Here is a 17021-nt window from a genome sequence, read left to right as displayed (position 1 = left end):
TGATAATTAATAATGACGTGTCGGGATAGTAGGCACAGATATATGTGGTGCTGTAGTTGTTCCAATTTGGCTGCATTGCCACATTTTTAAATTATTGTTTTTTAATGGATTATATTCAATTTCATCCTCACAATAATAGAGGAGTCAAACTAAAATTGTTCCTCTCTTTGTATTGGAGATTCAAGTCATATAAAATTAAAAGTCTCACTTCCAAAGCAAGAGGAAAAAACCTTAGAAATATATAATCTTTTTTTTTTATCATTAATTCTGAAACAAAATTAATATATATATATATATATATATTATTGGTGTGAGATTTCTCCTTGTGGTGCACGCTTCAACTGCAAGTGAGTATTTTTTTATTTTTGGAAAGAGGATAAATAATAGAATTAATTAATACAAGAAGAAATCCTCCTCCTCTTCTTCACTGAAAAATCCCTCAAATTTTATATTTTGGTCTTCTAGAATAACTAAATTAGCTATTGAGATGTTTAGGTATGAATGATTAAGGGCAACTTGAGGAGTATAATTGTTAGGTTGTTTGGTGGACTAGCTCATTCAAACCAGAAGCAAGGTTCCATTGCAGGCCTGAATTGCCTTAAAAAATTGAAGATAAAAAAAAATCTCATTATACATCCAAGAAGATACCTAATTATTCATTTTTAATTAACTTTAACACTTCGGAGGCAAAATTATGGTGAAATTATTTGAATGAGCTGAAAAATAAGTAGGTAATACATGATTTATTTCCCGTTAATACAACTCCATGATGTGCTAAGCAATACAATTCGAAGAGAATAGAAAGAAACATTGTTCATTGTAAAACCTTGTTTATGCCCTTGGTTATTTAATTGCTTAATACTCCATCATGATGGCATATAGGAGGGGAACTCTAACTAAAAATTGCAGCACTTCCGTCAACTTCTGCTCCATCACCCTCTAATCCAAAAAAAAAAAGAATTTGCTTCCTCCTCCTCTATATCTCTAGGTTTAAATTGCGTTTTCGCATATCCCTTTGTCTCGAGAAGCAATTTTGCATGAAATTAAATTGCGTTTTCGCATATCCCTTTGTCTTGAGAAGCAATTTTTGCATGAAATTAACATATATATATATATATATATATATATATATGTTATGCCACACAGATGATGGTGGATCTTAACCCCATCATATGCAACCAAACATACTTTTCGTTCATTCAATCCCACGGCCACAGGGTACCGGGTACCAGGTAGAGTGGGGGGGGGGAGAGCTGCTGAGGAAATGTGGATTTAACCAAGATAATTTACTACCATAGACAAAGGAACCAAGCAAAGACCCCTTTTCTTCAGTTCCGTGTTGTCACTTTCCCTCAAAATAAAACCCAAATCACTTCTCATGTCTATCTGGTTAGAAGCACTTGCTTTGTCCTATATTACAACAAAATCCACAAGATCCTGCTGTTAGACAGGATGACATGAAACCCACCGAAAAGACAATCATAGAATGATAAAATTACTATCATGCATAAAAAATAAATTAAAACCTCAGAAATGGTTATTAATTACCTGTGAAATTTCCATTTTATCTTTCTGTTTTGTGTTCCTTTTGTAGTGGCTTATCATCGTATCATCATTTACCTGGAAAAAAAGAAGAAGATGGTTGACTTAAGAACATACATGGAAAGTATAAGGTAATTGACATATACAAAGATAATCTGAAGAAACTGAAAAAACCCCAGAATATAGCTGACTATAGATTGATAATTAAGGCAGGAAAGCAGACCAAAAGAAACAAAAAGGGAAGAAGAAGAGATTAAAAAAACCTCTAGCCAACCGAATTAACCCGCTAAATTAGTCTCAATATTAAATAAATTAAATCTTGAAATATGAAATTAAAAAAATAAATTAAATCTTGAAGTATTAAAAAGAAACAAAAAGGGAAGAAGAAGGGATTAATATTTCTAACCCTAGGACTATTAACAGGAGAACTAGCAGTATCCTCCAAAGCATCATCAAGCAAAGCCCCTTTGGTTCTTCTTTTCTTGAGACTTAAATTGTATTTGAAACTTTTGTTATTAATAGGTAACCCAACAACTTTTTCACCGTGATGATCACCAGCAGACTTCATCACAGCCAAAGAAGCAGCATCAGAGAGCATCGAAGAACTTCCATCATGATCAAATGAGAAAGAACTATGCTCACTGAAATCATGATCACGGTCCTCTCTATTGTTTTGGGCAAAGAAATCCTCGAAGTACATAGTCCAACCACTCTCTTCAAAACTGTCATCAGTTGTCTTCTCATTAGAAGAAGAAGAGAATGGTTTGCAGCTCATTGAGTTTTCCATTTCTATAAATGAAGTTTCTTGGCTTGTTCTTGGGAGGAACTATATGGTATTTATGTGTATATATAGCTGAATAGAAGCAATTGGAAAAAAAATCGATGAGGATTACTGGTTATGTACTTGGAATCTTGGTATATCAGTCGGCCGAATGGTGTTGGAGAAGTTAAATTTCGGAGGGTTTGACATTAATTTGGCAGCAAATCATTAGATATATAGTAGTTATGCAACATCAGACACTACATGCCACCCCTTTTATTTATTTATTTATTTTTGGCGGGCTTGTGTTTCAGCCTAGTGCAATATTGAACAAGTCACTTAACTAGAGCTTATTTGGGTAATTTTTTAAAAATTATTTTTAATATCATTACATTAAAATAATTTAAAAATATTAAAAATATATTAATTTAAAAAAAATTAAAAATTTTAAATTTTTTTAAAATACAAAAATAAAGAGTTAGACTTATCATTTTGTTTGCATCAGGAGAAATTGTTCATTCGTTAAATAAAAAACAAAATAGCTTTGAAATTTTGGATTGAGAATTTCATTGATGCTTACCACGTGTCACATATAATTTGAAAATTTCCTTGTATGCGCTGGCTTTATACAAGTGGATCGTAATTATTTGAGAATTTCTGAATTTAAGATTGAGAAGGAAAATCAATAATGTTGCTTGAATTATACTTTTGGCACCTAGCATTCGGTGTCCTGTGTTTCAATGTCTTTCTTGTTTAAAAATATAGAAATTTACATTAATTTTTTTTTATATCCTTGCTTTTATCTCTCAAATTAAACATGTTTGTATTTTTTTTATATTTGTATAATATATCATGTGATATATATTAACTAAATACGATTTAGTCTATTATGTGATATTAATCAAACGTGAACTGGATTAATTGCTATGGTTGGTCTTCGTGATTTAATTGGGTTGATTCATATACGGACATATCATATTTGTTTGTTTGTGAGTAAATCAAATTTTCTCTTATGAAAAAGATGATATTCAAAGGTACGAAAAGGTAATAAATAGAGTATTAGCATGCGTTACGGGTTGGATTATTTTTTTTAAAAAAAAATATTAAAATATTTGTAATATTTTTCTAGTAAAAAAAGAATTTAAATTGTGTAAAGGTTGACCTGATATGACTTAATCGACTTGATAGGTTCAAAAATAACCCGAACAACCGATAAAAACATAAGTATTTTATCTCATAAAAAACCAAGACAGTATCTTTTTTTAAAAAATAATATTGAAATGATAATATATTAAATTAATTCAGGCTAATCTGTCAAATTTGTGACCTAAATTATAAAATTATGATAAAGCAAATTAAAACAAATTATGAAGCTCGATACCTAATTAATTTAATGATGAAGAATGAAATTGAAAAAAATTAATTAAAAAATAGCAAACAAATTGACTCAAGTTACTTTTTAAACTTGTGACCTAAGTTATAAGATCAAGATAGCATAAAAAAAATAAACAAAAAAATGACATAAGTTAACCTGGGTTAACCTACGAAACTCACGATCAAGGTCATAAGACTATGATAATCCTATAGAATGTAAATCAAAATAAATTATGAAACTTAATTTTTAATAAACTCATTGTTGAGGTTGAAATCGAGAAAAAATCGATTTAAAAACATGATTCAATAAAATCGCCTGAGTCTACCCAGATTAACCCGTAAAACACATAATTCGAGTCATAAAATTAGGATAACCTCAAAGAAAGCATGTCAAAATAAATTATAAAACCTGATTCATGAGCAACTTCATGCTAAAGGATGAAATTAAAAAAAATATCAATTAAAAAAAAGATAAAAAACTTGAGTTAACTAGGTTAATTAATTAACCCGTCAAACCTGCAATCCAAGTCATGAGACTGAGATAACCTTATAAAAAACAAATCAAAATAAATCATGAAGTATAATTCTCAGTTAACCCAATATTGAAGAATAAAATTTTTTAAAAAAATTATTAGTTAAAAAAAGATTAAAAAAACCTCTAGCCAACCGAATTAACCCGCTAAATTAGTGATACAAGTTATGAAATCAAATTAACTATATATATAAAGCAAGCCATAATAAATTATGAATCTCAATATTAAATAAATTAAATCTTGAAGTATGAAATTAAAAAGAGAAATATAGATTAAAACAAACAAAAACCAAAGAAATAATAATAATAATAATAATAATAAACATTATTCAACCACAACCTCTTTTATTATGAAATCAAGAGATGAGCTAATTGTCATACATCTCATTTGGTTAATTAATTAAGTGCGGTAGTTTGTCTAAAACTAATTAATATCCTTACCTATCATTTAGCCTAAAGGTTCAAAGTTAAGGTAAAAGTGGCGTGGTTTTTCTTGCTTATATACCCATGCAATATATGGTGTGTTCAAGCTAAGGAATATCATGTGATTGTGGCTTGATTTTGATGATACATCGCCAGAAAGAACGATTGATGTTCTTAATTTTAACTTGTTGCGGTTTCAAATTAGATCGGAACTTGATCAACTCCTTTTCTCCAACTTGAAATGCAACGTTCATAGGCACCCATCATCGGGTGGAATGGTGTGTCCAAACTATAGACTTGAGAGGGAAAAAAGCATAAAAAAATGGGTTAAGCACACAATATTTATTGAAAGATAAAATGACCTCTAAGTATGACTTCGTTGCTTTCAGTCACCAATATTTTTTATTGGCTTTGCTTGGCATAGGCTGACGTCCATTCAATATTCTTTTTTGCCCAAAAATGGTTATTAATAATAAGTGATCGCATGCTTTAAGTGCATTTGCATTAATTAATTTTTTCTAAAATATTTATGGCTTTGTCAAGGTTGTCTAGCTCCTCAAGTGTATTCCTCACAAGTCCACAGCCTCAAGCCCTCCTCAACAACTATATATATATCAAGTTAGCAGAAGCCTAACCCAGTTAAGGTAAAGAAAGTTAGCCAATGTATCATCATATTTTCTATGGTTGGTTCTTTTACTTACGTTGTTAAAATGTTGGGACATTATTGTTAAACTATCGTTTTCCTAACTCATTGTTTTTGGTACAATCTTCTTCCTAGCTTAATTTAGCAACAAGGTAATTGAGGTAAGTATAAAAAGAACTTAACTCGCCAAGTTATTACATTTTCTATGCCCAATTGGCCATAAAATCAACACATGTAATGAAGGATTAATTACCTTCACAAGTTCTTCTATGATATCCAAATAATTTACTGATCGTCAGAGAATGCCAGCATTTTAATCACAAGTAAAAGGCCGGGTGTCGTTATATCATATGCATGGACATTGAACTTCAAATTATTTTATAGGAATGATCAGATTAAACAGGACCTATGGATCTAAATTCTCCTCTCATCAATTATCATAAAACATGCAGGGCTTAATCCTTTAATTAGGTTTCTTTTTCATATCATTCATGGAAACAAAACTTAGAGTTTGTAATGTGATTGATAAAGGGCATATGCATGACATTAATTTTAATTTTTAAAAAATATTTTGAAATATTATCTAATAATTTAAGTTTAAGTTTTTAGATTAAATTAATTTTTTAATATAATATTAGAAGTTTAATAACTAAATTACTAAACGTTTGATTCTTAATATTTTTATTTATTTAATAAAAATTAAATATAAAATAATATAAATATATGTAAATTTTGAGTTAAAAGAATTTTTATTTAAAAATTTATATTAAAAAATAATAAAAATTACATCTTGAAATCTTATAATTAATTATAAGAAATATTTTGTTAAAAAAAAACTATTTATCATTTGATCTGAAATTTATTTTGTCGGTGTTGATGTAGCTGAAGTGAGTAATGAATCCCTAAAGTGAATGGTTAAGATCACAAGAAGGCACAATAATGCCGGCTAGGTACACTTCAATAATATTGTCTCCAATGTGGGAGCCCTTTGCACAGGACAATCCGTGTCTAGTCATGTCTAGCTATCGGGTGTGCCTCCATAAGCTTTTTCCAGGTCTAGAAAACAACACACAGTAGCTTCTTCTTCTTCTTTTTTTAATCTAGTTTTTCATCAGAAATAAGCTCATCAAACCTACATAAATAAGCATATCTACAACTCCTTTCTTCTTCTTCTTCTTCTTCTTTTCTCATGACAAAGTAGGTTTATGTTCTAGTCACGAATCAATGATAGTTGACTTCGCATCTGCCTTTTGACATTCCTAAGATTGAGGATTTTGTAAGATCTCATCTGGATTAAACAAAACATTTTCTATCTTCCAAGTGGCTTAAACCTACTCCTGCCCTCTTGTATATTCGTTGTTGGGGGGGACGACCAAATACCCATTCGGAACCTAATCTTGCTTAAACAATGGCTCTATTTTTTCCACATGGATAGTGACGAAGTCAGAAAAAAACTTCACAGATAATATTGGTTTTTCATGGCCGTGAAACTGGAAGAAGACATGCGGGCTTGATCATAGAATTATATACAGGTTTTGTTGAGCTTGACCGATGATTAAAAGTTTACCAGGTAAGTCCCTTCGTGAATGAAAATTTTTCAATAATTAAACAAGTAATTTGTACGAGAGAAATAATATATGAAAGAATTGTGAAAAATATACATATAGTCAAGGGCAGAGACAAGAGAGGCTGCTACTACTGCAAAGAAAAAAATTTTCTAGTTTTTTTTAATAATATTTATATTTTCAATTTAAATAATAAAATAATTAATATTTTGATCCTTTTTAACCCTATCTTTTTGCTTGCTTATTTAAATGAATGTTAATGATAATGGTGCTAAGTTTGTTGGGAAATTAATGAATGCTAATGACACATTGAAGAAAATAACTATAGAAAGAGAAAGAGGAGTCCATGTTACATAGAGAGTGGTGCAGTGTCACCACACCATTGGCTAGAAATAAAGGGTGCCCTACATGTATAAAAGTATCTGCTTACAGAGAATACATCATTTAATTATGAGAAATTTTGTGTGCGTGAGGTGCGCGACGTTATAGCCTAACTTCTCAAGTTTAGAAAAAGTAAGCGTGTTCAGAATAAGAATTGATTGGCTGTAGTTGTTCTGGTCACATGACCATTAATTAATTATTTTTTTCTAAAAAAAAATTATATATATATTATATTAGTGTGATAAAATGAATCATGAATTTAACAAATTAATTAATTTAAATTGACTTGAATAATTATCAAGTTAATCAAAATCAATTATCTATGTTTTAATATAATAATAAAGATTAAAATTATGAATAATCAAAATCAATTATCTATGTTTTAATAAAATAATAGAGATTAAAATTATGAAATATTTAAAGAGATATTTATGAAAAATAAATTTATTTAGATCTATCTTCTCCATCCCTTTTTATAAAAGAACAAGAATCGGTAAAGTCTTTTGAAACAAAGATAAAAGCTTTTCTTTTAACTTTCACAATTAAAGGCATTCTTGTTTTTTGAATCTCCATCTTTTTTTATTCCTAAAAAATATCTAAGAGTTTGTGGACTCTGTTTTGAATGCATAATCACCTCAGTTTTCACATGAGAGGAAATGGAATTGAGGCCAAGTTTCTAAAGAAAAGAATTGTTACTAACTTTAGGTTATATATATATATATATATATATATATATATATATATATGCTTTGTATGTTTCCTTAATAAAGGCGGAATCTATTGTATGATTTATGTTTTTTGAATTTCGGTGCATAGTTAGATGAATGTATCTATCAATCACTATCGTTATCTTCCTAGCTTAGACTTGGAAAGAACAAAGTTGAAACGACGATTAAAAGGTTCTTGAGAAAGCTCTACATGCATGGTTTTGGAACAACACCAAGTTGCCTATCTTTTCTTTTTTGTTAATTAATTGGAACATTCATCTGAATATAGACTATGAATGAAGCACAATGACCTCAAATTTCTAAATCCTTGCTATTGATCTCTTTTAATATTTGAATTTGAGATTTTCTACCGTAAAATCAAATTTTAACCACTAGGACATATATATCCCTGGTTGCAAACGCCCTTGATGACTATAGAATTATGCCATACCTTGTCGGAACCTTTTGAACTTGTAAGCATGTTGTGCTATCTAAAAAGAACGAGAATTAAAGACAATATTAAAATGTACAAAATTCATGCTTTGCTTCGAAAGAATTAATGCCCTTCAATTTAATCTTGGAAGACACAGCTAATGACAAAAGTTCCTTGCTGGAAAAACAACTTCCCGGAGAAAGCAACACGGCCTTAAATGCTGATTAAGGTTGGTCTCCTTCTTTGCTGCCTTCGTGCAAGAAAAATCTTGATCCACATAATAAACTATATACAAAATTATCATATTAATGGAAGCCCCACGACAACAACGATCCGGCAAGGACTGTACCAAGACATTTACATGAAAAGACTGTAGGTCTTTTTTAGAACCAGGATTTGGCTCCACATCCCTTGCTTCTCAATTCACGTGTACACCATCTCCGTCAGTTTCTTGAAACAGGGATGGCGTTGAGATATTAATTAATATAAGAAAAGATGCATACTGCTACTTTGTAATGAAATTGGACCGATTCACCGGCAGTGTCTCAACAAAGTACACATGCGTTCACCTTCTATTCCAGTGAATGAAAGAGCTTGTGATAGATCAGGATGGATCTGTATTATTAGTCCCATATATTACAGGTTTTGGAACTGGCAACAGTTTACATGTACAAACTTAGGGTCATTGCTTAATAAGCTTGAAAATTGAATGCATGGACACCAGGTGGTCCAGTTTTACTCAGTTGTTTCACGGTAGAAACTACAGGTGGTTCTGTAAGTTTTTACTATTAACTTCTGCCTTGTTATTGATGGACCTCATGGTGTAATATAATTGAGGGGTTCTTTTAGGCTATGATTGTCAGCATGCATGTAGAGAAGGATGAGGAGGAGAAAGGGTGAATGGGTTATCATTTACTTAGGTACTACATCGTTGGCCTGCACTATATGTTGTGACTTGGATTAAATTTTTTTTTTTAACATATAAAAAAATATCTAGACATTTCTAATATTTTTATAGTAAAAACTTTTTAATTATATGAAGATTAATTTGATATGATTTAATTGACTTGATGAGTTCTAAAGCAACCAAAACAACTGATAAAATATAGTTTGATTTACAAGAATTCAAGACAATATCTTCTTAAAAAATTATTATTGAAATGACAATATATTAAATCAATCTGGGATAACCCATGTCAGTTATGTTAAATCTTTAATTTGGATCATGATACTATAATAATCATTTATAAAACAAATCAAAACAAATTATAAAACTCAAATCCTAATCAACCCAATGTTGAAGAATAAAATTGAAAAAAATAATTAAAAAAATCTTGACCCGAGTCAACCTTCTAAACCCATAATCCAAGTCATGAGATCGAAAAAATCTCATAAAAAGTAAACAAATAAATAACCTGACTCAACTCAAGTTAACTTGTCAAATATGTGACCAATGTCATAAAACTATAATAACCCCATAAAAAAATATCCAAACAAATTATAAACCCTAATTTTCAATAAACTCATCGTTGAAAGTTGAAAGTTAAAAAAATTCAATCTAGAAACAAGACACAATAAAACGACCTGAGTCTATTGGGTTATAAAATTATAATAATCTCATAAAAAGCAAGCAAAATAAACCATGAAGTCTAATTCATAATCAACTTCATTCTGAAGAATGAAATTAAAAAAAATCCAATTATAAAAAAAACAAAACAAAACTCGAGTTAACTAGGTTAACCTGCCAAACTTTTAATTTAAGTTATAATACTGAAATAACATTATAGGAAACAAATCAAAATAAATCATAAAGTCTAATTCTTAATCAATATAATTCTAAATGATAAAATTAAAAAAAATCATAAAAGATAAAAAAAATCAAGTCAATGGAGTTAACCTGCTAAATCCATTATACAGGTTAAAAGACCAAGCTAACCATATATAAAGCAAACCATAATAAATTATGAAGTCAAATCTCTAATAAACTAAATGTTAAATTATGAAATTAGAGAAAAAATATATAGATTTAGAAGAAAAAAAAGCCAAAGACATAAAAAAATATTGAAATGAATAGTATTTTGTAAGTTAGTACACAATAAAGAAAAATATTGTTGTACATTCATAAGTAACTTGATATCAAGTAAAAAATTTAAAAGACAAGAAAGTTTCTTTGTTTGTGTAAAGCCAGCATAAATATACAACAATACTATTGTACAAGAGCTACTGGTTATTATAACATAGTAAGTTACTTAATTTGGATACATTAACTAGCTAAATTCTTAGTTGATTTGATTCAATAATATGCTCTTCAACAATATCTTTATAATTTGTCAATGTTGTTGATTTGTTTCCATAATATCATCCAACATCTCTTTCAGTTTTTGTCTTATTTTGTTTCCATAATGTCCTCTAACATCACCATGCTTGTTAGTAAGAGATTGGTTTATTTCCATAATGCTCTTATCATGGCACCTTCCTTATTTATCTTAATCTTATTCCAACAACACCTATATTGCCTAGTTAATCCAATTATCATTAATATCATTTCTCAAACTAGGTTGTGGTCGAAGGCATAGTTTGCCCTTCATGTAAGTCAATGCAGTTTTTGACAAGGGTGAAGATATCATCTATTTAATCATGAGTAGAGATATGTTAAGTGATGAGAAGTCCAAGGACAATACATTCATGCATAAAATGGTAATCCAACTCAATATGTTTGCTATGAGCGTGAAACATAGGATTGACCATCATTTGCAAAGCACTGACATTATCACAATAGAGGATTGATGAAGAAGAATAAACAAAAAAAAAACTTTCTTGTCCTTTGAGATTCCACTTAGTATCAAAGTCGCTTATGAACATACAACAATCCTAACAAAACCATACAACATGTCAACTTCATCACTCAATGTTGGTAATTTCGTTACCCTCAAAATCAACCCTACAAATTATCTATTATGGAGAGAACAAGCATTAGCTCTTGCAGAAAATCAAGATTTAGTTAGTCATCTCACCAATAAAAATCCAACCCCAAATAAATACATCACACCAAACCCAACACCACAGATTCTTCATCAAAACTAACCAAAGAATACAGTATCTGAAGAAAGGTAGATTGCCTCTTTCGTAGCTGGTTGATTGGGAAACTTTTAAAAGAAACATTAGGTCTTGCTGTAAAGCCAGATTTAGCCTTTGCTGTCTAGAATGCTCTAAAAAATGAATATGCAGAAGACTCACAAGAATAGAAATTCACCCTCAGATAATAAGTTGTATATCTCCGCAAACAAAATGACAACCATTGAAGAACATATATGAATCTTCAAAGGATTATATAACAACCTTACAACTATAGAAAACCAATTTAAGACAAAGAAAAGGATTTTGTTTCTTTACAACTTTTGGCCCTCAATATGAGACCTTCACTGTCACAATGTTAAAACCATTTTGGCCCTCAATATGAGACCTTCACTGTCACAATGTTAAAACCACTAAGACCTTCTTATTCTAAGTTAGTCTCTCAATTAGATAATCCAGATCAAAGACAAATTTAGTTCGTCAATTAGACAAATAACTCATTTACTCCACAGCTAGCACTCTACGGACCAAGACACCAGAATTCTCAAAAACACTCTTCAAAAAACTATGGCAATAGACACAATTTTATATTTAATAGAAGAGGATTCCATACACAACAACCTAAAGACAAGACTCGTACCTACACTACGAAACCTACTTCAAACCTTAAACAAAAATGACCTTCTCTATCTAGAGAACATCACATGACACCTATAGAATATGAATTGTACCTAGAAGTAACCTACCAATACTGTGAGGTGGCAGATCATATTGCAAAAATATATTAGTGGGTGCCAAAACAACCAAATCAATATAGAGACATATCACAAGCTTTTACAGCTCTCACTTTGGACAATACCATCATTGAAACAGAATGAATTTCAGACACAAGAGCTTTCAACCAAATGACAAGTAATCCAGGTATGTTATAAAATATTCGAAATCACTATAGTTTAAACACAGTTCTTATTGGTGATGATTCTTCTATACCAATACATGGTATTAGAGATTCCTCCATTAAACAAAAAAATAATAATATCTTGCCACTTCATGATGTACTATTAGTTCCTAACTTAAAAAAAGTACTCTTTGTAATCTAATTAACATTTCAATTTACTGTTAATTCTGAATTCTTTGACATTGATTTCTGCATTAAGAAATGATAGACAAGACAACACATAATCATAGGGGGCGTAAAGGTGTCCTCATGAACCTTTAGATTTAATTCACTTTGATATAGGTTATTTAAAACTTGTACGAACTAGAGATAAAAAAAAGTATTGTTTTATTTTTATATATTATTATATAAGGTTGTTATACGTATTTGCTAAGAAGTAAAGATGAAGCTTTAAAATGTTTAAATATTTATTTTTCCTAAAATAATATGAGATCCAAATACGGATCATTGAAAAGAAATAAATCAAATACTAAAATATTTGAGATAAACTTTGAATTATATGCTACACTAATACTTGATACCTAGTGGTATTAAAAAGTTATAATGATGCTAACTCGATATTAGGCTCCACGTATTTGAATTCCACCTATAGATACGTTTTCACGGTCAATAGATAAGTTGTGTCTTGGAAATTTTCTAAGAAAATATGCAACATAATATCTATGATAAAATCAAAATCTATTGCTCTTCATAAAACTTGAGAGAAAGTCAAGTAACTTTGAAGTTTCTTAGGGGATATTTTACATTGGCCAAAGCTAGTGCTAGCAATTGTATCAATTGCGATAATTAGTCAAAAATTAGAATGACATGAAATAAAATATGTCAAGGTAAGTCTATACATATATACATACATACATATATATATATATAATGACACTATTTAGTTGATTAGAGATTCTAAGATTTAGATTCAAATAAAAAACTAAGTTATATAATACTGTCAGCGATACTTAGAAATTATAATTTTATAGCTATATATTTATGATGAAAAAGATATGAGTTATAACTTGATAAAAAATGAATCATGCTTTTAATAATTTTCATATCTTAATGTAGAAAGTAGAGTTGTTTGAGTCAAAATAAATATAATTATGATAACTAAAACAAAGGAAAAGAACTATTTGAGTAATATTTATAACAAAAACTGAATAGCATTTACATATATCGTCTTAGTTTAAGGGATTAAGTGTTTTCAACCAACAATGATGGAGCAGGAAACTGCAGTAATGTCTCTCAGCCATATTATGATTATGATAGTGATGTCAGAAAATTATTGGACCAATATTTGCATGGCTAGGGTTTTTTTTCTGGATGACTCCGTTATATATGATACATCCACGAAAACGGCTTCCCCTGTTGTAAATGGTCCCATAATATCTTGGAAGATGGTAGAATTAATTCATGGAGGGAATTGTGATATTCTGTAATTAATGGATAATTTTCTCCTACTATTGCTGATTTCGTAACTATTTGAAATTAATTAAGAACATGATTTTGTCGAGGTATCTGATGACATATAAAACCTAAAGAAAAGGGCATGAGAAATAGCAAGATTTCATGCCTGCGGGAGACCTGCATATACAGATGGGCAGCTTCATGTCCCTGTTTTTGGTGCCTAAATGTGTTTCTATGAGAAATGAAGCAAAAGAGCTCCTTTATATCCCTCCTATGGACCTAACAAATGATAGCTAGAGTTGGTGTTAGGATCATGAGCTCTATTAATTCCATTCAGAGCTGATGAAAAATATTGAGAGTCTGTAGAAACATCTTGGTCTTGATCCAGCAAAAAGCTGACATTCATCCTCTTCAAAAGCATATATAGCCTTTATATATATATATATCAAACGTTGCTCTATGAGATTAGATGTTTATGGCTGAAACACCAGATATACAATAAAAAGGATAGCAGAAGCCAGCCATGAGAGAAGAATTAAACCAGTAACAATGACAGTGAAGAAGATGCTTTGAGAACAGTCCTGGATATATTAACAATAATGACTGCACGAAATCATCTCGCACGAATTAATGACCTGTTCAGAGCAGTGTTGAGAACAATCCTGGAAAAACCACCACACCTGTCGACTGCATAAATGTTTCACAAATCTTTCCTTGTCTTCTTGCTCAAATGTCCTGGCTAACCTTCATATACTCAGAATATATATATGATCTGCACTCTAATGCTTTAACATGGATTGATTCATCGTCAAAATTCAAAACTTCCAACTTAATTTGATCGATCTTGTCATATTAATTAGCTGTAATTCTATGGAGTCACGACTTTAATTTGTTCCAGCTGGTTGGGGCCTCAGTCCCTATCGCCTCCACAGTCATTTAGTAGCTGGAACCTATGGTGAACTGCATTGACTAGATGATGCTTCCATGTCCCGATTCATCTCACCAAGACCGCCTTCTTCCTTCACAGGCCTTCATTGATAAATGATATCATAATTCCCGGATCGCACAGTATAAATTCAAATGCTCAAGAATTGACAATGAACTACATATGGCTTATAAAGTTGCTTCAAGAAATTCACCACGAGGAGGAGGATTACAAAATAATATTTTTTATATTTTTAAAATTATTTTTGTTAGTAATATATAAAAAAATAAGAAAATATGAAAAAAATAAAAAAATAAATTTTAAATTTTTCATTGGAGAGGGATGGTGCAAAATGACAAATTATACGTCTACAGCAAAATATTTTTGCAAGTCAACACTGAACAACGTGGAACATAACGTGGAACATAATGAGGAACACTAGAAGTACGATGAGAGTAAATGTTTCACTTTTCAGTCCACTACAGTATCATTTCAAATCGACAGAGGACTTAGGTATTGTTTGGTATATCGTGGTACGAGTTTATGTGGTTTATGTTTTTTGAAAACATTTAATTTATTTTTAGTTTTTTTATCATTTTAATATGGTAATATAAAACATTACAAAAAAAATATTTTGATATATTTTTAAAAACAATATTTTAAAAAATAGCATTTTTTATAATCTTAAATAAATTCTTAATCAGAACAGTGTTTGGGAGGGGGTGATACAAAATTAACAACAAATAGGATTTAAAAAAACAAAATTAGCATGGGTAATTAAAAGTATTTATGGAATAGCATACAAATAAAAAAATAGCATAATTTGTACATCTCATAATTAGAAAGCGAGACTTATATAACTTATTGCTTTTTAGAATAATAATATCTTGTAAAAAATATTAAATGGGCAAGAGAGGGGAGAGAGAACAAAAATTTAGAAATATATCAAAACTTTAATTATTATATTATAAATATTATTAAAAAAAATTATAACAAGATAAATCTAATGATATCCATACTTACCAAAAACTGAAGGTGCTTACTTGTCTTTGATGGCAAATTACGTATAGCCAGCTTAGGCTACGTGTCTTCATCAGCTGGTATTTAATATATACACGTCCTTCGTACAAGGTGATTTTCACGATCATGGCAAGAAAAATGTGGAAGATGATGAGGAACACTTGAAGAGTTCTAACAAGAGAGTGCTCAGAACCAGCAATAAAAACATCTTAAATGATATCATTTGTAGAAAACTTATCAACTGTTCCTATCACGGGACCAAACCCAAATGTCTTCAGTCAATCACGGTGTAGTTTCCGTCTTTGACAGTCTCAGTTCTAGGTTCATTGCCTCAAGCTTAGGCGATGCTCCAATGGGGAAATGGAAACCCTAAGGGAAAACCAATAATGCAAGCTCTCTGTGATTTAAACATCGCTATCAAGATCATCATGGCTTATTAATACAGAGGAGAAAAAAAACAAAAAAGTATTTATACTTTTGGTTATTGTTCTCTCCCTCACAAAGCAGCAGTATGGATACAACTATTTATTGAACAATATCTTCTTTTTTTATTTCTTCTTTAATTTGTCGGTTGAATCTTCCTCTCTCTTTTTTTTCTTTTTTTTTTTGTAATTCCTTCATTCTATGTGATGTTTGTGATATTTTATGTCTTGATATTTTTGTTCTCTTTGTATATTCTTGAGAATTTAAGGTGTTGGACCAAATTTTAGAATGAATTAGAGACCAATTTAATGAAATATATTTTAAAACTGTAGTATAAAACAATTAAAAAAAGGAGGACAGTAATAATAACAAAAATACAGGGGCTTTTTTCATTTTTGCTTGAAAAATATCATTCCATCCCAAAAGTCTTCATTTATGTAACTTTGGTCCCTTTAATTTTAGATTTTTATATTCGGATCCTGAACTTCTTTTTCTTTTTTTATTTCTCATTCCCCAAGTTTTGAGCAAAAAGTGAGAAAGTTGTCGCAAAAAATGGAATGAGAGATAAAATGTTCGGTTGTATAAATTCTATAAAAAAAAATAATTAATCTTGATATCAATAAATTTCTCTTTATAAAATAAATATCATTGTGATGTTTTTAAACTTTCATGTCGTTAAAAAAGGTATATAAAGACTTGTGAGTTTTTTTAATCAATTTAATTTTAAGTTTTTTAACTGATTTAAAGGTGTTTTAGAATTATTATTCATTTATTAAAATACTTAAAGTATTTTTTATATATATTTTAAGATAGAAAGAATAGTCGAAAAATAAGTTTTTGAAGTCTAAAAAGATGTAACCTAAAT

General features: G+C 29.8%; 1 protein-coding gene and 1 long non-coding RNA gene across 2 annotated transcripts; one reads left to right on the top strand and one right to left on the bottom strand.

Annotated features, from left to right (window-relative positions):
• The first annotated feature begins 1120 nt into the window (after positions 1-1120).
• On the top strand, positions 1121-15639 carry LOC105130165 (uncharacterized). The gene is made up of 3 exons (XR_843197.1): positions 1121-1225; positions 14649-14650; positions 15626-15639. It is a non-coding gene; the product is annotated as an uncharacterized LOC105130165 (long non-coding RNA).
• On the bottom strand, positions 1222-2517 carry LOC105130164 (uncharacterized). The gene is made up of 3 exons (XM_011032537.1): positions 1949-2517; positions 1549-1620; positions 1222-1410 (listed from the first exon to the last, which is right to left on the bottom strand). The coding sequence occupies exons 1-3, from the start codon at positions 2327-2329 to the stop codon at positions 1273-1275; spliced, it is 591 nt and encodes a 196-aa protein (XP_011030839.1). The 5' UTR covers positions 2330-2517; the 3' UTR covers positions 1222-1272.
• Positions 15640-17021: the final 1382 nt, after the last annotated feature.

Source organism: Populus euphratica, unplaced genomic scaffold (genome assembly GCF_000495115.2).
Source record: "Populus euphratica unplaced genomic scaffold, PopEup_1.0 scaffold95.1, whole genome shotgun sequence".
Taxonomy (NCBI): Eukaryota; Viridiplantae; Streptophyta; class Magnoliopsida; order Malpighiales; family Salicaceae; genus Populus; species Populus euphratica.
The sequence above is the reverse complement of the archived record's forward strand: the minus strand, read 5'-3'. Positions and strand labels throughout refer to the sequence as shown.